Genomic DNA, 27236 nt, shown 5'->3' on the forward strand with positions numbered 1-27236 from the left:
GTGGCCGGATATGACTTAGGAGTCTCCAGTTGCTGGGCCCTGTTCTTTTCAAAGGAAAGTAGGTGATGTTTCAAGACATGGCCCCAATTTGAAAGAAAAGACTACTTTGGAAGGCCATAGCCACCTGTAACTCAGAGGAGCTAAAGAAAAAGCAAAGTCTTTACTGGCTTTACTCATCTAGTAGATGAAGCCAAGAGAAATGCTACCTTTTTAGTTTAATTGCAGTGAACTCTCCTTTTGTGGGGTTTGGTCAATTTGACCTAGGAGGGCCCCATAACTGGGAATAGAGTGTTGAGGCCTAGCCAGAAAGGAGCAAGGCAGCAGGCAAACTGACAAGACCCCTGCATCCCCTGCACCATCACAGGGTCTTTTCAGACATGCTCTTACTTGATGCCAGGTCGGAGACAGCGTCACAGACTTCAGCTTTTCTCAGAACAGATTTTGAATTGCCTGGTGAGAAATGTTTAATGTTTGTAGCAAGGCTGGTGGTGTACAACAGAAAGCATTGCGGGAAGCTATTCTATCGGCTTTGCTGAAAGATCAGCTCCATCAGGCTCCTCCCGCCCTCAATTGTCACCTAGCAGCAGCTGTTCCATGAGGCTGCATCAGAAGGAGAGATGGGAAGCAGGGCCCACTGGCTCCTCCTCTCCCTGAACTGTCTCTATTCCAGCAGGTCATTATAAGAACTATTTCACTTTAAGAACTGGTGCCTGAGTTTGCTTTTTCTCCTATTCCCCTCTATCCCGTTTTCCTTTCATGTCGTCTCATTTTGACTGTAAGTCTGCAAGTATGTCTTATTTTGATTGATGGAATGTAAGCTGCACAGGGAGCCTCTTCAGCTGAAGAGCGGGATAAATTTGGAGGAAGAAATAAAATAAATAGTAGCAATGCAACATGCGTCAGTAAGTCACTGGTTTCCTTTACCTCGCCAGTCCAGTGTATGGAAGAAATTTGCCTCGGTGCTGCTGCTCGGCGGAGAGTCGGGCTCTGCAGGTGTACCTTCGGAAGACAGCTCTGACTTGGATGTTTCGGCTTCGTACTGGGCAGTTGAACCTGGCTGCCTAGGCAGTTCAGGCTTACCTATCCGGGGAAAAATTCAAAGCCAAGAAATTCAGAAACACCCTTTTCAGGCCTTCTACCTTTTAGGATACATGCACTGAAATGGAAGCCTCTGCAAAGATTAGCACTATTTCAGTTGATTTTTTTTCTTTACCGAATTTTGATAAAATCTCTTGCTGTTCCTCCCGGCTGGAGAAAAGGATCTTGGGATTTAGACCCTTGATGTTTAAGTTATCCCAGGGAACTCGCTCAGTGCTGGGTCTGTCCCGCGGCTCCACCTCAACTTCCAGATTCACTTGGAACAAGTCAGGGTACTTTTCTTGAATGTCGCATGCATCCAGATCATACCTGCAGCAATTTTACAGCATTAGAAAAGCGCACATTAAAAAAAAACGTAAGAGCACAATTCACTGGGAAGCTACATTTCTCTCCCCCAACCCCTGCACTGCTCTGTGATTGCTTGGTGGTTTCTTGGCTTTTGCACAGTTTCAGCTTTATAGAATGGGAAAAACATTGCGCAAAAGCCAAGAAACCACCAATCAGTGGTAGAGGGGACCCCCTGATTAGTTGGATTTGGCAACTAATCAGTTTGACACCCTTGGTCTAAAGGAACCCCTACATGTGAGCAGCTGTTCACGCATGGGGATCCCGTTACAGATACCTATGCTCGATATATAGATTGGGACGGGGGCTGAGGCCAGCCCACACAGGCAACACCTAGTAGTGCAGGCCCACTCCTATTTCAACACATGTCTACATGTGCGTAGCGCATAAACAGGGCTGCTCTGTTTCACCAAAATATGATTGCAATATTGAGCACACTGACTTGGAAGTAAATTGCTGTGACATCTGCAGGATGCGATTCCATGTATTATTTCTTATTTAAAACATTTGTATCCCGCCCTATATCATTAAGATCTCAGGGCAGAGTACAGATAAAATCAATTTAAACAGTATGAAACAATGAATAATTTAAACAGCTAAAAGCATATCAAACCATTAAACAAGCTAATACCAGTTAAAAATCTAAAACAATAAAACAGTTAAAACAGTGTGCATTTTTAGGGAATTCAGTTAGCCCTCAAAGGCTTTGGTGAAAAGCCATGGTTTAACATGGCGCCGAAATGAAACCAATCGGGCCTCCAGGGGGAGGGCATTCCACAACTAGGGTGCCACAGCAGAGAAGGCCCTCTCCCACTTCTCACCATAGAGTATGTCTCGCACTGGTGGGATGCAAAGGAGGGCCCCTCCAACAAATCTCAATCCTTGTGCAGGCATATATAAGGAGAGGCACTCCCTCAAATATTGAGGTCCAAGCCACTTAGGGCTTTAAATGTCATCACCAGCATGTACAAACATTTCAGGATCAGGGTGTAGTTTTCAGAACACATTTGGGTAACTGATACGTAATAAAATTCTACACCAAGGAAGAACTGTGATTCTGTAGCAAAGTGGCACCCAGGCCATACCAAGGACCAGTACGAGAATGGCATTGATGGGAGTAAAGGGACCTGAAAGCAGGCAACAGGATTATGTGATCCCACCCCTAGCACTTCCCTCTTGCACGTACATTCCCCTTTCCCAGCTCTACATGTATTTAGTTGTTGTGCTTGACCATCATCAACCTGGGTTAAGATAAACCTGGAGCAACTCAAACTAACTTTTAGAACCCAAAATGTAGAAGTTACCTTAACCCAGGTTTGGAGTGGTCAGATGTAACAACACCAACTGTTGTAGAGGGGGTGGAGATAATTTGCACACTGGGCTGCACCTGATCCCTCAACTCTGGTACATGTCACACCTGCACTCATCCAGTGACAAATCCATGGTTGAGGAACAGCGTTGAAGAGAAAGATATATTTAAAAAAACACACACATAAACCCCAAACTGCAAAAGTATCCTAGTAACTGATATTGTACACAGCAGTATTCATCGCAATTGTGCTGGGAAGCTTTTCCAAGATAATTTATTGACATACTTCGCAAATTTCACAGTTGTGGCATTCCGGGGTACGAATCCTGTATGAAACTGGATCTGGAACATCTTCATTGATGCCATCTTGTGAAGGAACGAAAAATGAGCAAGACAGATATGATATAAGTGGAGCAATGTGCATTGAAGGGATGGAGGTTAACTAGACAGTGAGTTGCACTTCGTCACAACTGGTCAGGGGAATGTTTTGTTTCACATCACAACAATTTATCACAACTATAATTTGTTAATAGCATTTGGGGCCATGTCTCCCATTATGCTCTCAAGACACAGCACAACTATAATCACTGTTGTTCAACTATCTGGGCAAAAGCATTGCCTGAATTCGTAACTAGGTGCTATTTTAAATCAGCGCTCAAGAACTGCTAGAACAAAGAGGATACAGTTCCATATCCCCAGCCTTACCTTGGCTTGGAGTCTACCACCTATTGTGGACCTGGCATGATAGATCACAATAAGAACATCTCCTTGGACTGTTATGCCTAATGGGATTTCTGCTTTGCCATCTTCCATTTTAAAATCCCTATGAGGAAAAAAAAACACAGGCATCTCGGGTCAGTGTTTAGTAGTAAGTGCAATTCAAACACATTATGCCAACCAATTACAGTTTGGTTTCTCCAGCCACAACCCGTTTCTTTACTAGAAACCCAAGACCAACTGGAGCCTGGTGCAAAATAGTGGATCAGACATAAATGAAGAATTTATAAATGAAGAATTAAGGAACAGGGTGCCTCTGAGCACATGTCAGCCCAGGAATCTGATACCAGAACCACACTCACAAGTCCTTTCACACCAAAATCTACTCCTGGTATCCCCCCAAATGTTCTTTTTCAACAACCTAATTTGTCAGAGGGGGGTTAGGGAGAAAACAGAAAGCTTCCTTGTAGTTGTTGCTGTTGTTAAAGAATTGGGAGTCAGAAACCCGCCCAAACCACCTGGGGATCTACCTTCTGCCCATCCCTAGTTTAAGAAACTTGGGCAGGCACAGTTCATGTCATTCCAGCCCTAGGATTAAATACTGGCATTGGTCGTAGCTGCCTGTGTGCAGTAGTTACTTTGGGAAAACAGAAGCTGCTAGTTCTAAGGCTGGGGCATAAATGGAGGGAGGGAAAGGCTGAAATGCTCTGACATGCAGAACCTTGGAAAGACAGTGAAAATTCAAAAACGCACCTGGAATAACAAAATGCACGCAAATCTGCACCTGCTTCGCAAGACAGGAGCATCCAAAGGCACCTGAAAGACTAACCCTAAGACTAAACTGAGGGACCAGCTGCCTTCATCAACTGTCATCTAGCAGCAGCCTTTCCATCAGGCTGATGCAGAGGGAGCGAAGGGAGGCAGGGCTGTTCCATTGGCTCTGGCGAGAGACAAGCTGCCTTTGGCTCTTCCTCTGCTGCTTCCATCCTAGCTGGTAATTGTAAGAACTGTGTTAACCTTCAGAACTGGAGCCTGACTTTGCTTCCCCCCCCCCTCACTCCCCATCCCTTTTTCCTTTTGCGTTGTGTGTTTTAGATTATAAGCCTGGGAGTAGGGACTGGGGTTTTTTTGTGTTTTTTTAACAGAACCTGCTCGGTGAGCCTTCCAGCTGAAGAGCGAGGTAAAGAGGCTTTAAATAAAATAAATAAAAGTTAAATAAATAAAAATTAAATAAATAAAAATAAAACATAAAAAATTAAATATAAAATAAACAACGTTTTTGTGTAGCTTCTGCTATCAACAGCTAGAACCTCCTTCATCCAATGCAAGAAGGAGATGCCTGCGACAGACAAAGTGAGCTTTAACTGATGAAAGCTCAAGCCACAAACATTTGCTGTTCCACCTTTGTGTGTGTTTTCCTTTTGCTGCAAGGGACTAACAAGCTGCCCTTTGGGAATTTACGCTTACTTCATTTTATCATATTCTTGTGAGGTAGTGGCTACTCTTTCATCCCCGACATAAACTTCACAGAAAGGCCTGCAGCCATTGCGCTGCTTGCTGAAAAGAGGGACTGGAGTCATGATGACAGACTTAATGAGGATCGGCTTGCTGTGAGGAATAATGGGCTCTTCCGCCATCATGTCGCACATGTATTCTATATACCTGTGAAGACATAAGAAGGCAGCCAAAGTGTACAGTCTACAAGTGTAAACAACATCCACTGACCTGAAGCATCATAATGCAACTCAACATTGCGCACGCTGGTCAATCTTACACAGGCTTGTAAGTCAAATCCTCAGGGGTTAATAATCCATATGATTACTTTCAGCTAGTCACACAGGGACAAATGCCCGTATTAGGCTTTTTTTTTTTAGCACAGATGACCAGAAAATGCATAAAGCCAGTTCTTTTCCAGATTGCAAAAGCTTCCCTTCTCACTACCAGGGAGATTTTACTTGCCACAGGCAGTCAAACAAACAACTCATTCAGAAGTGTGTCTTACTGAAGACTTATTTCTAGCTAACCTCATGCTAAGAAACGACTTGCGTGTTTACAGAAGAAGACGTAGTTTATGATGTATGTGTAGTTTGCTACTTGCCTGGGGCAAATACCACTTCGAGTTGCTGATTGTACTTGCTTCCTGCTCTCTGAACAGTAGGTCATCCACACACAGTCATGTAGCTGGCCCATGTTTGAGAGGGAAGTGCTTTCAGTAACCACAGGGTGCAGAACCTCTTTCAACCCAAGGGCCAAATTTCATTTTGGAGAAGCTCCTGGTGGTGCATAGGGACAAAGGCAAAAGGGGCCGGGCCAAAATACCAAATCTGTGAGCTTAAAGCCCTTCCTACCAGTAATTAAGCCCTAGGAGAGGCATGTCAACCTGATAGAATGGGGGGGAACACTGCACAAAAGCCAGGGAACCGCCAAATGAACCATGGTTGAGGGAAAGGGGGCGGGGCCTCCTGGGGATACTTGATCAGGAGCCCCAAGCCTGAGGTCCTGCACCCTTGCAGGAAGCCCTACGCAGATATTAAAATCCTTTGAATGGAGGAGAGTTCAGGGTCATGCCAACCGGCTCTGGCCCTCACAGTGCCTCGTCTGCCATTCACATTTCTCTAGGGACCCAACATGCATAGGCCCTACCTGCATAACAGGTCCATCACTTGAATGGCAGGTGAGGGCAAGAAAAGCCCGGGGGTGGGGGTGGGACTGGGAGAGGCAGCTGCCCGATGCAATCTGAAATCCTCACCAGTGTGTGAGACTGAACGGCTGCATGAGACACACTGCAGTGATCTGATGCAAAGCTCACTTGCTATCTTCTAAAGTCCTTGGTCTCTCTGATTCCTACAGAACACATTCAGCTTTTACAGAACAGGAAGACAGAGCTTCAGGGAGCCAGAATTCCTTCTGCAGATCTCATACCTCTTATGCGATGGCCAAATACCCGGTGGACAGCGCTTCATGCTAAACATATAAACAGCGGCTTCGGCAGTAGTGAACAGACGGCAGAAACATAAAAAAGAACAGACAACAACAGCTGATGCTGCTCTTCCATCCTACAAAAAGAGAAAACAAAAAATTTGAAAGATTTTTAAAAGCCAAGACAAAAATACAAGATGTATGCACTAGCTATCGATGGGGAAATGCCATTATTTATCTCGACTGTTGATTGAAACTCTAGATTTTAAATGAAAGAATCAATGAAAACTCACAAATCCTCTAGTCCAGCCCTTTCATAATCAGCTTTAACACGGAATGTTCATTACTGCTGCACAATGAGTGAATGTTTTCACTGAGCGATCCACCTCAATCTCTTTCCTAGGGTGCTTCGAGATGAGGTTTTTACTGTACAAGCACACTGTCTCATTCATAGAATTTTATGGGGGGCCCAGACGGCGTCATCCCCAATTTGTAGCCCTCCCATGTTTCCCCACTGCTTCTTCCATCCTTTTTCTTACCAGAAAATATCCCTTAAGAAAGAAAAGACTGAATAGCTGTCCAGTGCCTTTCAATCGGTTGTGCTAGGAATCCTATTCCTCTGGAAACACTGCTAGTCACAAGCAGTTTGGACCACATCAGTGTATGTGTCACATTGGCGAGGTGGATGGGTGTGTATTTCTGCCTACTGTGCATTGCTTTACATTTACTTACATGACATTTTGTTGCCCATTTGCCATTGGGAGAGATCCTTTCAGAGTCTCCTGTTTCCTTGGGCTTTCAATGTCCTAAATAACGTGGTGTCATCCACAAACTTGACCACCTCACTGCTCAGTCCCAATTCCAGATCATTCATGAACAAGTTAAATAGTACTAGCCCCAACAGAGACTGAGACATAGCACTGCTTCATTCCCTCTATTATGAAAAGGTCACTTTATTCCTACCCTCTGCTTGTTTTGTTTTTCAACAAAACAATTACCAATCCATAAGAGGACCTGCCTCATATCACATGACTGCCAACTTTACTCAGGATTAGGGATAGCCTTTGGTGAGGGGCTTTGTTAAAAGCTTTTTGGAAGTCTAATAAAACCTATTTATTTTTTATTTATTTATTACATTTCTATATCGCCCAATAGCCACAGCTCTCTGGGCAGTTCACAACATGCTTGTCAACACACTAAAATGTTAGCGAGGCAAGACCTGGCAGAAATCATACCAAGTCTCCCTCAGTTACTGTTTCAATGTCACGGAATCATATGACTGTTATTTGGGATAACAACTGTAGATACTGTAACTTCTTGGAGGTTTTTGATGCAGGAGGGTAAGGCCCAACTTACACACTATACCAATTTTTCCCTATTTTCCAGGCTTTGATTAGGAAAAAAATCTTGGTAGGAAATTCATAGTAGATCAGATAGTCCAAATCTATCATCTTTTAAATAAGGGGTGGGCAATCTGCAAAACCCTTCTGCAAGCCATCAGTTTAGATCTCTGTCAACAGTGATCTGTCTCTCCCCTGATAGCCCGCTGGGTGGAGAAGAAAAAGGAAAGGGGGTGGCCCTGCAGTGCCCACTTTTGGCTCTGGCTACACTCACTGCTGGCTTTGGCTCTGCCTACTGCCAGCAGGTAACACCCGACAGATTACCCCTGAGGGAATGCAGCCCTCCACAGAAAAGAGGTTCCCATGCCCATTTGAAACGTTAGATCTGTATCATGGTATATTTCTTATTTTCCCAATTTACATTGCTTTAGGGCTTTATCATTCCCCTCCAATCCCTTACCCCAGCCATTCAAGAAGGATTTTGACCGAGTCAACGTTTCTTTTGGCCCAGGAGGTATTGCCAGCCTTGCTGAAGCTACGCTAACACATCAACACCAGTTACTACTTACAAGGCAATGAACAATGCAAACGTTCTTTGGATCTTGCTTCAGCCATAAATGCATGTTCTTGCAAATGCTATAGAGGTTTTGAAGATTTGGTGAACGCCTTGCTGGCCAGCCACATTCAGACACCTGTGTTAGAGACCACAAGGAAACAAAAAACACATTAACATTAACATTGAAAATCTTGAAATTCCACTAGTTTACACAGGATGGAAACAGCAGTCATTTCAAGCACATCCCTTACCTACAAACCAATGCAACTGAGGCATGATCTCTTAGGGCACAATCCTATGCACGTTTAGACAAAAAAAGTCCTACAACTCCCAGCGTGCCCCAGCCAGCATGGCTAGCTGAGCATGCTGGGAATTGTAGGACCTTTTCTGTCTAAACATGCATAGGATCGCACCCTTAATCAGTTAAGTTTCAAAGCTGAACTACACATTTTACAAGGCCAAAATGCTGCACGTTTTCTCAGTTAAGTTTCATTGAGAAAGTACTTGTTTTCCTGAAACAAACGGCTTGCACAATCTATGAGACATCATATCAGGTTCCATCCCCTTAGCTTTAAGGCCTACTGAGTGGATGATTTAAAGAAAGAAGATGCCCCAAAGGATGGCCAACACTGCACAGATGTTAGCTGTTTCTGGTATTTACCTTTCCTGCAAAAATCTCCAGAATCAGACAAGATGACCATACCTGAGATGCACTATTTCTAAGTCTGAGCCCCCAACTACATCTTGCAATTGCAAGTATAAAAAATGGAAGCTCAGCAGCTTAGCAGGGATGTGATGACCTGCCATCTGTTTCGTGTTCTTTAGAACATGGTTCTAAAAGATGGTAGGCCAACCCTACCAGTGTGGTGTAGTGGCTAGAGTGCTGGACTGAGAGTCGGGAGATCCGGGTTCTAGTCCCCACTCGGCCATGGAAGCTCACTGGGTGACTTTGGGCCAGTCACAGACTCTCAGCCCAACCCACCTCACAGGGTTGTTGTTGTGAGGATAAAATGGATGAGGAGGATGAGGAGGATTATGTACACCACCTTGAGTTCCTTGGAGGAAAAAAGGCGGGATATAAATGTAATAAATAAATAAACAAACAAACCCTGGGCACATTTCTGCACATCTCCAGCTGTCATCATCACTTAAAATTATAAACACACCATTTAGATTAAAACGCCACACTGATACTGAATTTCTAAAGAAAAGTCTCCTTTAAGATTTGAAGACATTTGTTTAGGCTGATGCTGTAAATCCATTTCCATATTTTTCAGAAATTGGAACCTGCAAGTCATCCTTTACTCACTTTCTGAAACGAGTTAACATCCCTGTTATAAAAAAGCAGTATGTGATAAAATAAGGACCTATGTTGTTATCCTTCCTTTCAGCCGAGGCGCTCAAGGCAATACATACAAGGGGCTATTTCAATTTACAGCAACCCTGCAAGGAGTTTGACAGATTTATGATTTACCTAAGGCCAGGTACTATTTGACCAGTGGTACGTTTCACTTCACTGATCTACTATTATGTTGGAATTTTCTACTCAGGTCTCCCCATCCAAACCCTCCAAATTCAGATGCTAACCATCAGCCAGCCAGGAAGTGAAACATACCACTTCTCAAATAGACTCGACAACCTTCCCCAACCTGGTGCCCTCCAGATGTGTTGAACTACCACAGGACGATGGGAGTTGCAATATAACACTTCTAGAGGGCACCCAGGTTGGCATAAGACAGGGGTGTTGAACTTCTTTCAGCCTGAGGGCCAAATTCAATTTTGGAGAAGCTCTCGGGGGCCATATTCCAGTGGAGGGTGGGGCCAGCAACAAAAGGGAACGGGCCAATATTAAAAAAATAGTGACATATTTTAGCTTAAAGTTCTTACTGCCCATAAATAAGACTTAGGAGAGATATTTCAATCTTTTAAAATGGGGAAAAAACTGTGCAAAAAACAGGAAACCACCAAAGGATTGGCAGTTGGGGAAAAAAGGTAGGACCAGGGGAAGGGGACATGGCCCTCTGGAGAACCTCAGAGGGACGGATTTGGCCCCCAGGCCTGAGCTTCAACACCCCTGGTGTAAGTGATCAACACTATCCACGACCATTCTGAAGTTGGAGAGAGATTTCCCATAAGAATGTAGAAAGAGCTCTGCTGGTTGAGGCCACAGGTCCATCTCGTCCACCATTCAGTCTCCAAGAATAGCCAACTGAACTCACAAGCAGGGTATGAAGGCAACAGCCCACCCCTACCTGTGTGCCCCTAGTACCTAGCATTCAGAGGTATACCGTCTCTGAACAGAAAGATGCTATCTGGCCATAAAGACCAATAGCGGCTGATAGACTTGTTCTCCATGAATGCATCTCTTCCCCTTTTCAAGCTGACTAGGCTAGTGGTCATCACATCATGTGGCAGTGATTTTCAGAATTATGAATCTCTTATCCAGTGGAGGAGAAATCAAGGATGGAGGCCAGTCTGAGGAAGAACCTCCATCAAGAAAGATTAAAGACTGTATTACCATGTGTTGGCTACACGGTCAAAGATGTCCTTGGTGGAGGGAGGCCAAGCAGCCCTCTCCTTACATCTTAGCAACGATTACAATTTGGCACTAATCGAGGATGCAGCAAGCTCACGCTGAAAAAAGACTGCAATGGCAATAAAACAGCAGCAAAACAGCAATGGCTTACAAACCCTGTTATGAAATCTGGAGGGTCTGTATGTCCTTGGAGACAGATTGTAGACAGCATAGCGTCCAGGATGTTTCGAGTCTAAGAACAACCGCACATCTTCTATGTTATTTTTTATGGCAGACTCAACACCTTCTGCTGGAAAAGACATCACTGCCGGTGGGGGGCAAGAGGAAAAATGGTCAAGGCTGAAGTCTTGGTTTTCATTAAAAGCAGGTTAAATATGCTATTTAATAAAAGATGATCTTATCATACCAGCAATTCTGGAAGTGATGTATGATATATCCAGATCTCCCTTTGCATAACTGAAATATAAAAAATGAAATATTTGAGTTAGATTAAAATAATCAAAGTTCATTCAAAAAAACAGAACAGAATTTTCAGTCTAGGAAGGGCCTTACTAGGTGATCTTTGTCATCTCCCTTGCCCCTCAAGCAGGAATGATACTAACTCCACTCCACCCCCAAGAGGTTCTCTCTCAAACATCTGCCTCAAATCTCAATCATGGGAAGTATCTAAAGTATCTGGAACAGCAGCTTAGGTTAGCATGTGGATAGCAGCTTCCCAATCAGGGACCAGGAACTGAAAGGTCTCTGTCTCCCGGGAAGAATGTGAGGAATACCAAACATCCCTAAGCTGAATGGTTTTCATCACCTAAGGCACCTAAAGGCTTTGCAAAGTGAAATTTCTCATAAAGGCTGGGCAGGGTGGGGCAGGGGCTGTTTTCAAAGGTCTGCATCTGGTGCCCTCCTGACCACTGGCCATGCTGGCTGGGGCTGATGGGATTTGAAGTCCAAAACATCTGGGAAAGGCTGGTCTACATGAAAGAATCTGTGAGATTCATAGCCTAAGTTCTTCGTTTCATTTCATGTATTAGAATTCAAATGGCTATTGAAGCACGAACTTCAATAGCCATTTGAATTAACCATTGTGGACCCTAAGGGCTAGAAATTCAGTTTTTAAAAAATATGTATGAATGTTGGGCACGCATGAAACTAATAACACCCAGCCTATATTATATCTCACAGGGGCATGACTGGAAGCCACACTCAAGACAAAAGTTAAATCTATGGTGTTTCACAGAGTAGTTAACATATTTGGAAGAGTTTCTACAGAAAACAAACATTTTGGTAACTCATGAGTAATTAGAAAGATCTTCCCTAAAAGTGAATTGCGTTAAGCTGCCTGGATTAGCACTTTTTAGAAAGAAGAAACCCACAAGATGCTAGTAACCAATTAACCAGTGTGATAGAAAGGTGAACTGGTCTCAAACAAACAGTGAACAGAAATAAGGTGAGATGCAGAGAAAAGCAGGTTAACCTAGGTCAGCACAGATATCATTTTGATTCCTTAGCAGAGATAAGTATGTGTACAGTTGGAAAAACAGGATTAGTGCCATTAAAGTAATTTTGTAAAGGTAGAAGATTAAACAAATGCAATGCATGCCCACTCTCCAAACTGACAACCTTCTTTAACTGACTACTTAAAGCAGTTCGGTTCTCACATTTATGCTGTGGAAAGCTACAGAGAAGCTTGTTACAATTCCCTTGCATATATTATCTAAAGATCCCTCACCCTCCTTCAGAGGCAGAATTTTCCTTCCTTCTTTAACAAAAGCCAAACGCTAAGGCTTACTCTCATCATCAGTTCAAATTTGAAGCAGAGCTACACGTTTAACAAAAGCATTCAGTAGAGTCTTTCCTGGACCCTACCACTTCAGATTCAGGTAAATGGGGGGGGTCCATTTTTTAAATATTCCTGTGTGTTAGAAAAACTCCCAATATGTAGGAAACTCTCGCATTACAGATGAAGGTTATAGCCTAGTTCTCTTACTGGTGTGCAGGGAGTTATATACACGGGGAGCTTTAAAAAATACCACTTCCCCACACCCATCCACTTTCAGTCCAACATGGCACAGTCCTAGGAAGAAACCTACTCTCTGATTTTGCTGAATGTGCAGACTACCGGGTCAGTCCCAGTTTTCTATTTCATCACTTTGTGACACAGCAATCAATGTTCTCATTCAATAGAAAGCAGTGTTCCTAGTTAGGATAGACTATCATGTTGCCAGCTTGGTACCTTCAGTCAGTTTTTTCAGACATGACTATGGAAAAGGACACCACCTTCCTCAATAAGTAATTACACTTAGGTTCCAATCCATATGATCTCTTCCATTAAAGCAGGGGTGCAGAGCCTCCAGCCTGCAGGCCGAATCCAGCCCACGCAGCCTCTTGATGTTCCTCGGGGGTGGGGGGACAGGCTTAGGCATCGCCCGCTGCCCCTCATCCCTGCTGCTATATCTGATTTCAGTTCAGAGATAGCAACAAGGGGATGAGGGGCAGCAGCATTGGGACTTGCATGTACCAGGGAAAGCAGCAGCTCTCCCCGTGCATGGGGAAGCCCCCATCGGCTTCCCCTGCCCGGCCTCCTTCCCACCAAAGAGGTTGGGGAAGCCAGGTCCTCTTTGCTCCTCTGTCAGACTTCTCCTCCACACTCCCTGCCTCTTTCCCCCATTATGGAAAGGAGACTGGTTGCATGAAGCTGGCTGTGTCCCCTTCGCCCCTCCATCAGAGAAACAAGGGCGTCTCAGCTGCTTGTCCTTTACGCACCCCATCTCCTTTCCCCATTGCGAAGACTGGGATGGAGCTGAACTAGTCTCAGTCACTCCCCATCAGAGAAGCAGTGGGGGCTAGTCTGGCTCGGTTTTGCTGCGCTGCACACAGGGCTTTCCTAACAAGGAAAGGCCACATGCAGCGAAGCCTGGTCCCTGGTCCAAGTGCTGGGTGAAAGATCCACCTGGTGCTCAGGCCAGTGAGCAAATGAGGTCAGGCGGGCATGGCCATGGCCGCTGATGTCAGGGCGTGGCCACACCCACCTGGTATCTTACGGCCCGCAGAAGGCCGGGGGGGCATCCAGCCCCAATCCTAAAAGAAGTTCTGCACCCTTGCATTAAAATTTTCATCTTTCTGGGCCTACCATCCTTCTTGCCCCCTATAGTGTTTGCTTTCCATAACTTCAACATACATCAAAACCTGCCTTATGTTCTATAATCTGCTACAGCTTGCCTCTTCTTCACTGCAAGTTGGTCCTTTCCCTTCTTTTACTCAGGATGGATCTATTTAGACCCACATTCAATCTGCAGGTTCTCCCAAAAGTATACCTTAGTGCAGGGGTGATCAACCTGCTGCCCTCCAGATGTTTGGACTATACTCCCCATCAGCCCCAGAAAGCATAGAAAATGCCCATGCTGACTGAAGGTGATGGCAGTTGTAGTCCAACACTCCTGGAAACCACTGGGGGCTGGGGAAGACAGTTTTAGAGGCTGAGGTGGTTCTTGGTAGGGGGATGGGACATTGCAGCTCCCTGGCTAAAGAGCTGATAATTTAACCATCAATATAAACAGCACTGTATGTGAACAAGCCCTACTTGCGTATTATACTATTACAAGAAATTAATATGCCAGAAAACAAGTGATTTTAAGTTGAGAGTTGGTAAGCAGCTAGTATGTGCAGAGCATCTATCTGATCACACACTGCTCAAAACTGTAGTCATTTTCCCAATCCCTAAAAATTATATTGAAATGGGAGGCCTCTGTGTAATTAAAATAATATTATTCAGGGGCACCATTTCCCCTGCACACACAACTGCTTGCTTTCCTACCAGAAGGGGGGAAAACTGTACCAGAAAATATAACAGATGAGGCAATTCAGCAGATTAATAAAGAACAGAAGCTCTGAAGTTATACATGTGTGAGGACTACCAAACTGAAGTTCAATACTTATGTATAATGTAATTTAGCAGCCACAGGGCAATCCTGTAATTCACAGTGGTCTAGGTATATGTAATGTCAACAGCAAGTTATCTCTTATGTATAACTTGAGAGTTCAGAAATTTCTCCGTGGTCGAGTTGTTAACATTAGCAATTAAGGTCAACGCAGCCCTGTTAGCATGCAACACACAGAACACATACTAAACATATGTAGGCATATTTACCTTGGACTGCTAAGGAACGTGGGTATGGAATGATGAAAGTTGAAGGGGGAAAAATGGGCAAGGAAATAAGCATCACACACAAAATCAACATGCAAAAAAAAAAGGGAGAGAGAGAAGAAGCCCTCTCCAAACACCGCCCCCCCCAACACACACCACAAAACCAAATCTTGTTTCTTTCCCCCATAACAAACACCTTAGGCCATATCAAGTTAGGAAAACACTATTATGTGTAGTAAAAGCCATTAATGATAAGAGCCTAAGAAAGAGCATCAGCCATTGCAGGTTTTAAGGCTGTATAAAATAACCAACCATTTAAAGTCTGAGCTACAATTAATACTCTACATCTAACCAATTCATTCCACAGTTTAAAGGAGCAAGCAGTTGCTACACTAATGGCCACATGGAACACTTGTCAGGAGTCAACAGAGAAAAACGTTTCATTTGAGCCTAGTTAACCATCTTCATGAACATCATTGATGCCACAATTGCAACTGGTTTGACACTGTCCACTTCCATGATATATGCCAATTCCAGAAAGAGACCGGAACAACTCAACTCTAAAAATATGTTTACTTGGAAGTGCCACTAGTTTCAACAAGGCTTTCTTCCACATAAGCATGCTTAGGGTCAGGATATAATGGCAATGCTCACAAAGTTTTGGAAATTATCCTAATCCAGTCATCTGAAATTGTGATCTCAGGAATTACAGATCTCAGACACAAGAACTTCCAGTACCAAGTCCCAAGTTATCCAAGACAAGATCCAAGGACTATTTTAAGCAAACCCAAGGATTTGGGGGGTGTTTGTTTTTTTTGCAGTTCCCCTTGGAAAAGCATTATGTCAGTGCTATGATATAGAGTTGGATGGGTCTGCTACTCCAACTCCCTTCAGTTTCAAAAGAGGTTTGCTGTGTCCCACAAGGGAAAAGTTACAAAGGAAGCACAAACCTTGAGCTCCCTTGGTTGTGTAGAACAAATGCACAGTTCTTTGGATTCATGCCTTAATAAAGATAAAAGAAACTTTGGCCAAGAAGGTATGAGCTACCAGATCACTCTGTTAGGCTGCTCAAGCAAACAGATTCCTCAGTAACAAAGGTACAAAAAGGTAATCTGGCACCAGGTTTAATGCAAAGCACTCAAAACCGATGGTAAAACCAGTGCTTAGTTTTCAGATTGTCACAAGCAATCATTTTACTGTAAATAAAAGTATTTTAGATTCATGGTTTTTACATATAATAACCTTTGCTTTCTCACACTGAATGATTTCAGCAACTGAGGGTGCTAGTAGTATGGCTCAGGTCCTTAAAAACTAACTCAACATAAAGTTGAGGGTTCTTCTTTTAGCTGGGTGCTGCCAACTTCTCCCCACCATCACTATCCAAATCCCTACTTTCTCCATACAAGTCCATTCATACATGGGCCATGGGGCCTCCAGAGATCTTTACTGAAGTGCCAAATGTTTCACCTGGCCCAGGAAATGCTCTGCTTGAAAGAAACTGTGCCAGTCCATCCCAAAGGGGTTTCTCTCTGACAGAATACAGCAGCTAGCATTCAAGCACCACACGTTGAGCAAAGAGAAGGATGCAGGACCAAGCAATCTACTCTTGGCCTAGGGGCCCTCTGAACTTTGCCTTGGCTCAGTGTAACCAACAGAACGGCATCATGAAATGTTAGATGACTTACCATTGGTTACCTTGATCCTGATGTCATAATCGCTCCAGAGTAAATGGCCTACAACTCTCTATAAATCAGTTTAAGGTACTTACTGCCTAATGACCATCCCTCCCTGTAGTCCCTTTCAGCATAGAGTGAGCTATGGAGTGGCAGGGGCAAGAAGCATGTTCTACCTGCAACCCAACATTTTCTCCCAATACACCCACACTGCTTTCTCCCGTAGATGTAGGTACAACCCTATGGGAAAACTGTGCTAGAGGTTACCATTCAGATTGGGGATTGTATCCCCAACTCCCACTGATGTCTGCAATTCATAGAATCATAGAATAGTAGGGTTGGAAGGGGCCTACAAGGCCATCGAGTCCAACCCCCTGCTCAATGCAAGAATCCAAGTCAGAGCATCCCTGACAAATGGCTGTCCAGCCTCATCTTGAAGGCCTCCAGTGTGGGAGATCCCACCACCTCCCCAGGTAATTGGTTCCATTGTCGTATTGCTCTTACAGTCAGGAAGTTTTTCCTGATGTTCAGCCGGAATCTGGCTTCCTGTAACTTGGGCCCATTATTCCGTGTCCTGCACTCTGGGATGATCAAGAAGAGATCCTGGCCTTCTTCTCTGTGACAACCTTTCAAGTACTTGAAGAGTGCTACCATATCTCCCCTCAGTCTTCTCTTCTCAAGGCTAAACATGCCCAGTTCTTTCAGTCTCTCTTCATAGGGCTTTGGTTCCAGTCCCCTGATCATCTTTGTTGCCCTCCTCTGAACCCTCTCCAGTTTGTCTGCATCCTTCTTAAAGTGTGGTGCCCAGAACTGGACACAGTACTCCAGATGAGGCCTAACCAGTGCTGAGTAGAGGGGAACTAGTACTTCCCGGGATTTGGAAGCGATGCTTCTATGAATGCAGCCCAAAAGACCATTTGCATTTTTTGCAGCCACATCACATTGTTGGCTCATATTCAGCTTGTGATCGACAACAATTCCAAGATCCTTCTCGCTTGTAGTGTGGTTGAGCCACGTATCCCCCATCTTGTAACTGTGCATTTGGTTTCTTTTTCCTAGGTGCAGAACTTGGCATTTCTCCCTATTAAATGTCATTCTGTTGTTTTCTGCCCAGCACTCCAGTCTATCCAGATCACTTTGAATTTTGTTTCTATCTTCCAAAGTATTAGCTATCCCTCCCAATTTTGTGTCATCTGCAAATTTGATCTGCATTCCCTGCACCTCCTTCTCCAAGTCATTCATAAAAATGTTGAAGAGCACTGGGCCCAGGACTGAGCCCTGCGGTACCCCACTCGTTACCTCTCCCCAGTTTGAGAAGTTCCCATTGATAAGCACTCTTTGAGTCCGATTCTGTAGCCAACTGTGGATCCACCGGATCGTTGTTTCATCTAGCCCACTTTGAGCTAGTTTGCTCATGAGGATATCATGGGGCACTTTGTCGAAAGCTTTGCTGAAGTCGAGGTATATGATGTCTACAGCATTCCCACGGTCTACAAGGGAGGTTACTTGATCAAAAAATGAGATCAGATTTGTCTGGCAGGACTTGTTTTTGACAAATCCATGTTGGCTTTGAGTAATCACGGCATTGTTTTCAAGGTGCTTCCAGATGGATTGCTTTATGATCTGCTCCAGAATTTTCCCAGGGATTGATGTCAGACTGACTGGTCTGTAGTTCCCAGGTTCCTCCTTTTTGCCCTTTTTGAAGATGGGGACGTTAGCCCTCCTCCAGTCATCTGGCACTTCCCCCGTCCTCCATGATTTCTCAAAGAGAATAGACAGCGGTTCTGAGAGTTCTTCTGCCAGTTCCTTTATGACTCTAGGATGCAGTTCATCTGGCCCTGGAGATTTGAACTCATTCAAAGTAATGAGGTGTTCCTTGACCATATGCCTGTCGATCTCAAGCTGCAATCCTGCCCCTTCAGCCTGTACTTCGCCTTTGCCAGGGGGGTCATAGACCCTCTTTTGGGAGAAGACTGAGCCAAAGTAGGAATTGAGCACCTCTGCCTTTTCTTTGTCATCTCTTATCATTTTGCCATCCTTATTTAATAGCTGAACCACCATTTCTTTCCTCTGCCTTTTACTATGCATGTAGCTGAAGAAAGCCTTTTGTTGTTTTTAACATCCCTTGCTAACCTCAGCTCATTCTCAGCTTTAGCCTTCCTGACGCCATCCCTGCAATTCTGTGCTATCTGCCTGTACTCTTCCTTTGTTACTTGGCCTTCTTTCCACTTCCTATATGTGTCCTTTTTTGTTTTCAGGTCATCCCTAAGCTTTTTGTGAAGCCACATTGGCTTCTTCTGTTGTCTTCCACCTTTTCTTCTTGTTGGAATTGCTTGTGATTGTGCCTTGAGAATTTCCTTTTTTAAAAGCTCCCACCCATCTTGGACTCCTTTTCTCACTAGCATCGCTTGCCATGGGACCTTACTGATCATTGTTCTGAGTTTATGAAAATCAGCTTTCCTAAAATCCAGGGTACGCGTTTGACTACACTCGGCTTTTGCTTCCCTTAGAACCAAGAACTCAAGTACAACATGGTCGCTTTCCCCCAGAGTTCCTGTAATTGCTACTTTATCCACTAAGTCATCTCTGTTGGTTAGGATCAAGTCAAGGATAGCCGATCCTCTAGTTCCTTCCTCTACTTTCTGTAGGAGGAAGTTATCTGCCACACAAGTCAGGAATTTCCTGGAGGGGCCATGTTTTGCAGAATTTGTCTCCCAACAAATATCGGGGAAATTGAAGTCCCCCATTACTACTACATCATGCTTCCTTAAAACATTGGCTATTTGCTTTTCAAAAGTTTCATCCTTGTCTTCTCCTTGATTGGGTGGCCGGTAGTAGACTCCGACCACCAGGTTCCTTTTATTCTTTGCTCCATTTATTTCAACCCAGATGCTCTAGATGGGGCTACCAAGCTCCTCCTCCTGTATTTCTGTGCAGAAATATGTATTTTTCACATACAGTGCAACCCCACCTCCCTTTCTGTTCCTCCTGTTCTTTTTGAACAAGTTATATCCTTCAATTGCAGTATTCCAGTCATGAGAGTCATCCCACCAAGTATCAGTTATACCTATCAGGTCATAATTTCCCTCTTGTATTAAGAGTTCAAGTTCGTTCTGTTTGTTTCCCATACTCTGGGCATTAGTATATAGACATCGAAGACCATGTGCTTCATAGTCTGGCTTTCTTCCTACATGTGTCTGAAGACTATTATTGGGCGTTATCAGAGCTGTTCTCTCCATTGCAGTGCATGCGCCTATGTCCATTGTTACCCCCAACATTACATCTCCCTTCCCCATAGGATTCCGTTTAAAGCCCTCCTGATGAAGTTCTTCATGCTGTGGCCAAACACATTCTTCCTATCCTTTGTGAGGTGCAACCCATCCCTAGCCAACAGCCCATCTTCCAGGAAGTATAGCCCGTGGTCCCAGAATCCAAATCTCTCTCGTCGGCACCACCTTCGTAGCCAGTCATTCACCCGGAGTATTTTTCGTTCCCTTTCTGTCCCTCTTCTAACTACTGGAAGGATGGATGAGAAAACTATCTGGGCCCCGATTCTGCAATTGCAGAACTTTACCTTATATAAGCAAATGGCTGCCACTCACTGGAATGGGAAAAGTAAACTCATAGGAACACGGTTCAGGTGACACTATTCAGGTGGGATAAGATCCCTCTATACCACAAACACTGGTGAACCCAGTGTTCAGGTGGGGGTGGGGCTGATTAACTTGCATCCATTTTACTTTATTTTTCTCAATTTTTACTTTATTTCACGTATTTCATTCAAAAAACTCAAATGGGAGCAACTGACTTTCATCGGAGAAAGTGAACAGCACTGCTTCCCATATACAGATGATGAAAACTATCAAGGAAGCAGTTATTACCTAGAGCAGGCATGGACAGAAGATCTCCAAATATTTTGGACTTCACCTCCAAGAACCCCCTGTCAGCATGGCCAATGGTCAGGAATGCTGGAAGTTGAAGGCCACATCTGGAGATCTACTTTCTGCCAACCCCTGACCTAGGGGGTGGTAGGCTCTCCCTTGCTGGAAATCTTCAAGGAGAGGTTGGACAGCCATATCTTGGGGATGCTCTAGCTCTAGACGTACTGCATTGAGCAGAAAATTAGACCAGACAGCCAACAAGGAACCCTCCAACTCTATGATTTGAGTGTGTGTGTGTCTTCCCTTCCAGTTGCAGTTGTAATAAGCAACCAAGATATTTTGCTGTATTCTTTTATCAAGTGTAAGAAAAGTGTGCCATTGTGCAGTTCAAGATAAACTGAGAGACTGTGGTAGACTTCCCTGTTGAAGATGCAACTGATCTAGATTTAACACAACCATTTGTGCAAACAAGATTAGATATCTATTCTAGTTTGGGAACCAACAGTCTGATGCAATCCCAGTACCAACCCACTTTTTAGTAAACTCACACTACAACAAACAAAAAGAGGATTTCACTTGTACTGCAGACATCACATTAAAAGATTACTCCAGAAAAATTAAAGCCCTGATTCCCATGTTACTAAGGCACCGTGGTAGCCACAAAAAAACCAAACCCATATAACTGACCCCACATTGCCTTGGGGTCACATGGGGTTGTTCTAAATGCCCTGTTTCCACGCCTGCACTTCTCCCCATATGGTCACAGATGGTGGCTTAAGAAGGAACAATGCATTCAGCGCAACCTCGCATGAGTCAGAGCTTCATAAAACTACGGAGATGACATGGGATAGGATCATGAGGGAGGACCCTTCAGCAACTACCAGCCCACTTCAACTGACATGCAGATCAGATCCAAGGCCAGAAAAGGGACCAGTACCAGCACTTCCAACAACTCTCAAACGGCACTTCAAAAGCTCAATGGCACATGCTTCACATTTCACCCCAGATTACTGGACTCATTCATTCTCTCCCCTAATCCAACAGGTGACTGTGAGCTATCTTGCCTCTGTTTTGGATCTAAGATCATTACGCTGTAGCTTTGCACTCAATGGGACTGAGCAGCCTGTGGTAAAGGTGACGAGGAGGCAAGTCCTTCTTTGTCAGAGTTCTAACGGAAATGCTGTCAGCAGTCAGGCAGCCACGTTCTCAACCATTCGTAGTGTTGTTTGCAATGAGTTGGAGGCCAAAATATCACATCAAGGCAACTTTAGAAGCAGCACTGGTGAGAGAGCTTGCAATCAGGCACCATGTTGAAAGAACTCTACTTGGTACCAGTCAACTTCCATTCACAAATCTGGCATGCTGATACTTACCTTTAAAGAAGAGAGAACCCCCTTTCCCATATGAACCACCTTGTTCACTTAGGCAACTCAACAAAACTACCTTCCGAGTGCCACAGCCACCTTGAAGCTAGGCTACAAAGAACAGGACTTTTACTGTGGTGGCCAACTCTTGTGGAGCTACTCCACCCTCCCCCATAATAATAGCTTACTTGGTCCATTATCTTATCTTTTGTTTATTTTTATTTATTTATTGGAAGCATTTTTATTCTGTTCTTCAGCCAACAAGGCTGCCAGAGCAGCTCATATAAGATCAATAAGAACAACAGTATTAGAACAGTGGACCATTTAATGAGGCGGCAATGATGACCGTTTGCTTCTTCTTCCTCTCCTGCTTGCAGGACAGTTGGTGCTAATGGCCTCTGTGCGGGGAGAAGGGGCCCAGTCCCCGCTTGGTGAATTAGCAGCAGGTGGAGAAGGCGGTGATGGCAGTTTGCCTCACTAGCTGCTTCTTCCTCCTTTTAGGACACGATCTCATACCCTTTTATTCCAAGTGGTCTTTGAAGGGCTGGCGATTTACATTTGTCATGCCAATTTTACTGCTGGTTCTTAAGGATTTATAGATCTACAAACGGCTTGAGTTTTTAATACGCTCAAGTTTTATGTTTTTAAAAAACAAGCTTGCTCTGCAAGCACATTTTTTATTTTGTGTAGGCCACCTTGGGGGCTGCACCACAAACTGAAAGAAGGGATAATAATACACACACGCGCATGTGTAATATTTTGAGTTTGCCAGACGTGGCAGATGGAGATTTCTATGCCTTTGACAAATCGTTTTTTGCAGATGGAGGAAGCCACCCAATCAGAAACTACGACCATGTCTGAAATGTTCCATATAAAAATTCTGCTTCAGAGACAGGACATCTTTAGGCTATTGTAGCTAGGATCCCACTTTGACACTTTCTTTTAGTAGGTTTATTGTAGAGTGGGTGGCAGGGAAATGCAGACTGCCCTAAATCAAGGGTGGGCAATTTGTGGCCCTCCAGATATTTTGGCCAAGAACTCCCACCATGCCTCAGCATTGGCTATGCTGGCTAGGGCTTATGGGAGTTGTAGGCAAAAACATCTGGAGGGCCACATGTTGCCCGCCCCTGCCCTAAGTGATACAGAGTGATAGGCAGACAAACCAAACCTGTGGCTGCTGATTTCATTTAATAAACTAGATACATTTATTATCTACTTCTGTCCTGTATTTGTGTCGGTATATCAGTATGATAGACCTCTTTCAATACATTTCTTTTGATGGGAGAGAAGCAGGCAAAGAAGACTTCAGGGCCTTCTCCAGCTAAACTTCCCACCACCCTTCCCAGGGCCATCTACCATCAACTGGTCTGTGGAAAGGATTCCAGGAGAGAGGGAGATGTATGAGGAGGACACCAGACACCTGCTCCTGTTCCAGTTGGGCTCCCCCTGTCTCCAGGGCTACCTTCCACCATCTGCCCTGAGGGAAGGATCCTGATGATTTATAAAAGTATTTGTTCATGTGGTTTATTATGATTTTACTATTTTTATGTTATCTGTATGCTGCCTTGGTAGGATATGTATCCTGAGAGGCAGCACTGGGAATCCCTTCTACATTCATGCAAGGCTGTGCTCCAACTAAATCTGTATTTTAAATCTCTGCATTGCTGCTAGGTTTTATTCTGGTTGTACTGTTATATTGTAGTCTTAAGTTTTCATATTTTTATTGTTTTATGCTGCACTCTGTGGTTTTAATTTCTATGAAATGCCCAGAGAGCTTTGGCTATTGGGTGGTATAGAAATGAAATGAATGAATGAAATATTTTTGGAATAACAGTCCTGACTTTTCTGGATACTTAATATTTTTGGTACACCCCAGTTTAAATACTTTAAAAAACATCAACAACCCTTTCTATTGACACATACAACACACTACACACACAGAGTACCACTACTGAGAAAGCCCTACCCTGGGAACCACAACATCTAACCTCAGAAAAGAATAGTACACAGAGTAAGGATTCATTCACTGATCTTAATATAGTTCCCCACCTCCCTTTTCCAGAAGATTTAGAGTGGGTCATCTCTTCAGAAGCCACAAGGAAAACCCCCCACCATGGAGTACATGAGCTCTCTATTCCACTGAGAGGGGCAAATCAGGATAGGGGATTTGCATTCTCTCTACCAACACAGTTGCATTTCTACTTACTTGGCCACAGACTGAATCACTTTCGAAGATGTATCCTTGATGTTTGTGAGAAACCTCTCTGTCCCACCCCTAAGAATATCAAAGAACCCTCCGTACGTCTGGTCGCATTCCGCTACTGTCAGACCTAAAGCCAAGAACACAGAGTCACAACCCAAGGCACTTCCCCACCGTCATTCCTTCTATTCAAGTCACTAAAACATAGGCATCTGTTCCAACTCATAAGTTTCAATGGGAAACAAACAATTTGGTCAAGTACTCAAACTGCCCATTTATGTGTTACGTTAGAAAGGCTTAGTCCTGTTATTAAGCAAATAGTCTACTGCCACAGTTGCCAATTGCCAACAAGCAGTTAAACAATAAGCAGTAACCCTGATCCCGCCCTAGGAGACCTCACATATTTTGAAGCAAAACAAAGAACAACCATGAGCCTGCTATGTGCAATAGACAAAGCACCTGATTTCAGATGGCAGTCAGCTAAAACTATTTTAGGGGGGCAGAGGGTTACTATACACAGGGCCAGCATCAAGGGTGCCACGGCTGGGCACCTGCTGAGGGTCCACACCCCAGCAGGGGCCCACTGAAAGAGCCCCCTGGAGTTTCTCCTCCTCTTCCTCCTTGCAACCTGCTTGTTCACCTGCCCCTCGCTCTGGCCCAGTCATGCTGAGGAGAAGGAGCAGTAGATGCCACTGCCTACTTGCTCCCTGGCTCTTTGCCTGTCCAGGTGGCACTGGGGGATTATTGCTCTATTCCGTGGCAGTGACGTCACAGGGTTCCACAGGGCTCAATTTTATCCCCCCTGCTATTTAACTTCTACATGAAACTGCTGGGGTAGGTTATCCAGCAATGTGGACTGAGGTGCCATCAATATGCCAGTGACACCCAGTTCTACCTCTCCTTTTCATCAAACCCAGGTGAGGCAGTGGATGTCCTGAATTGGGGCCTCAGCAGGGTAATGGATGGAATGAGGGCCAAGAAACTGAAGCTCAATCCAGACAAGATGGCGGTACTGTTAGCAGGTGGTTTGTCAGCCCAGTTGAGTGGCGTTCAACCTGTCCTGGAGGGGGTTGCACTCCCCTTGAAAGGTCAGGCATGCAGCTTGGGGGTGCTCTATAGATCCATCACTGTCACTTGAGGCCCACATGACCTCAGGGGCCAGGAGGGCCTTTCATCAACTTAGACTGATATACCAGCTGCAACCCTATCTAGACAGAGATAGCCTGGCGACAGTTATCCATGCTCTGGTAACTTCCGCGTGGGATTACTGCAATGCATTGTACATGGGGCTACCTTTGAAGACGGTTCAGAAACTAACCATTACTAACTGGGACTGGCTGATATGATCATTTGATGCCAGTGCTTTGTCAGCTGCACTGGCTTCTAGTCCATTTCCAAGCCAAATTCAAAGTCTTGGTGTTGACCTTATAACCTATACGGCTTGGCACCAAAGTATCTAAAGGAACATCTCCTCCCACATGTACTTGCTCAGACCCTTATGTCATCTCTGGAGGCCCTCCTCCAGGTGTACCAGCTGAAGGAAGCTAGATGGGTAGGTACAATAGGGAAGGCCTTCTCAACTGTGGCACCCCACTTAAGGAATGACCTCCCCAAAGAGTTCACCTGGCACCTATGCTGTCACCTTTATGGCACCAGGAAAAGGCCTTTATTTTCTCCTAGGGGTTTTAGAGAACTGGTTCTAGATTTGCGGTGGTGGTAAGAAGGAAGAGCAGTAAGCGCCACAGCCTACTTGCTCTCTGGCTCCCTGCCTGTTAAGCAGGCAGGTGTTGTCAATGAGGAGGAGGAGGAGGAGGAGCAAGAGCAGCGGGTGACAATGGTGGTGAGGACACAGACTCACTGAGGGAGGCGGCCCATTGAGGGTGTCTTACCCAAGGGTCCTCAAAAACCTGGAGCCAGCACTGAATATACACATGGCATTTTAGCTATACAAACCTGCACAGTGTATCTGACAAAATTTCCCCCACTCATATGTACAAACTTTACTTCCTGGCTTATATAGCTCAAGGATACCAAGACACCTTGGGTCAGGCAACATTGTTATTTATGCCTTGTCTATTTTCCACCTGTCTTCCAAGCTGGATCTCAAAGTGATATACGTACAGTCCCCAGATCGTTGACCATCCAGGTGCTGATCAGACCCAGACCAGCTTTATGTAGCAAGAGTACCACATCATGTGCCTACAGACCAGGCCTTATTATCCTTGCTTCTCTCTCTTTGCCCCACCCCCACTGCACCACCACACACATACAATGCCTAAATTTAGATTGTAATCTCTTTGGGGCAGGGACTTCTCTTTTGTTTATGTTACAATGTAAGTGACCATGAACAGCAGCACTGTATAAAAAGTAATCGAATATAGTCGTCATAATGAATGCATCCCTAAGACTTAAACACAATGGGCAGTGTCTAATTTGACACTAGCACTAATGTAAATTACATAGCACTAGCATAAGCAACCTTTAGCACAATGCCAACGGCATTTGCTGGCCCAACCAGTTTCCCCAGAAAAAGGTTCCTATGCGAACCTCCAGAGGAATGATGAAGCTTTGAAGTATAAGTAATACAAAAATCTGGACTCCCTACAATTTCTAAAGAAAACTCCATCTGGAAATATACCTGCATTATACAAATTGTTGAGCTGTCCTGCAGGTTTTGAGTTCTGTGGCACCACAGCTGAAGATGTCCTAGGCTGAGCGTTATTTCCATAGCCTCCATTTTGTTCAAGAAGCTGAAAAAAGCAATCACTTCTGGAGTTAACACTTGTACATCTCTCTCTCTCGCTCTCTCTTGCACGCACACATGCACACACACACACCAACCAGTAAAGAGGACTGTGACATAACTCTCCCTCAGGCCGTCTGCCTCCACTTTGGGACAGCTGTCCTCACTGTCACACAAGCTTCAGCCCCTCAATTCACCAGGTAACAGAGACACCCAATATGCCTAATTCGTTCCTTTTACCCAGCGAGGGGAAGCAACCAGGAAATATGAACACTATTGGCAGCACAGAAGATGAACAAGACGTGAGCTTTTATAATTTAAAAATAAACAAAGTGTATTTAAGTTCTCGATCTTACCCTGCCTGCTCACCCTTCTAACTCCTCCACAACCCCACTATCTAGATGTAGCTTCGTC

At 44.5% G+C, this 27236-nt stretch overlaps 1 protein-coding gene across 4 annotated transcripts in view; it reads right to left on the bottom strand.

Annotated features, from left to right (window-relative positions):
- GAK (cyclin G associated kinase) overlaps positions 1-27236 on the bottom strand; it is a 93450-nt gene that overhangs the window by 23207 nt on the left and 43007 nt on the right. For 2 of the 4 annotated variants that reach the window (XM_084834836.1, XM_084834834.1), the window contains exons 10-21: positions 26718-26829; positions 24086-24209; positions 11227-11276; positions 10976-11124; positions 8298-8420; positions 6392-6525; positions 4937-5131; positions 3458-3575; positions 3039-3118; positions 1214-1407; positions 925-1080; positions 388-450 (exon numbers count right to left, since the gene is read on the bottom strand). In XM_084834836.1, the coding sequence (XP_084690962.1) occupies positions 388-450; positions 925-1080; positions 1214-1407; positions 3039-3118; positions 3458-3575; positions 4937-5131; positions 6392-6525; positions 8298-8420; positions 10976-11124; positions 11227-11276; positions 24086-24209; positions 26718-26829 (1498 nt within the window). The remainder of the gene's footprint in view (positions 1-387; positions 451-924; positions 1081-1213; positions 1408-3038; positions 3119-3457; positions 3576-4936; positions 5132-6391; positions 6526-8297; positions 8421-10975; positions 11125-11226; positions 11277-24085; positions 24210-26717; positions 26830-27236) is intronic. The other 2 variants (XM_084834837.1, XM_084834835.1) reach the window with 1 other exon arrangement.

Source organism: Heloderma suspectum, chromosome 2 (genome assembly GCF_057233095.1).
Source record: "Heloderma suspectum isolate Gila_16-S chromosome 2, 16-S_ref, whole genome shotgun sequence".
Lineage (NCBI taxonomy): Eukaryota > Metazoa > Chordata > Lepidosauria > Squamata > Helodermatidae > Heloderma > Heloderma suspectum.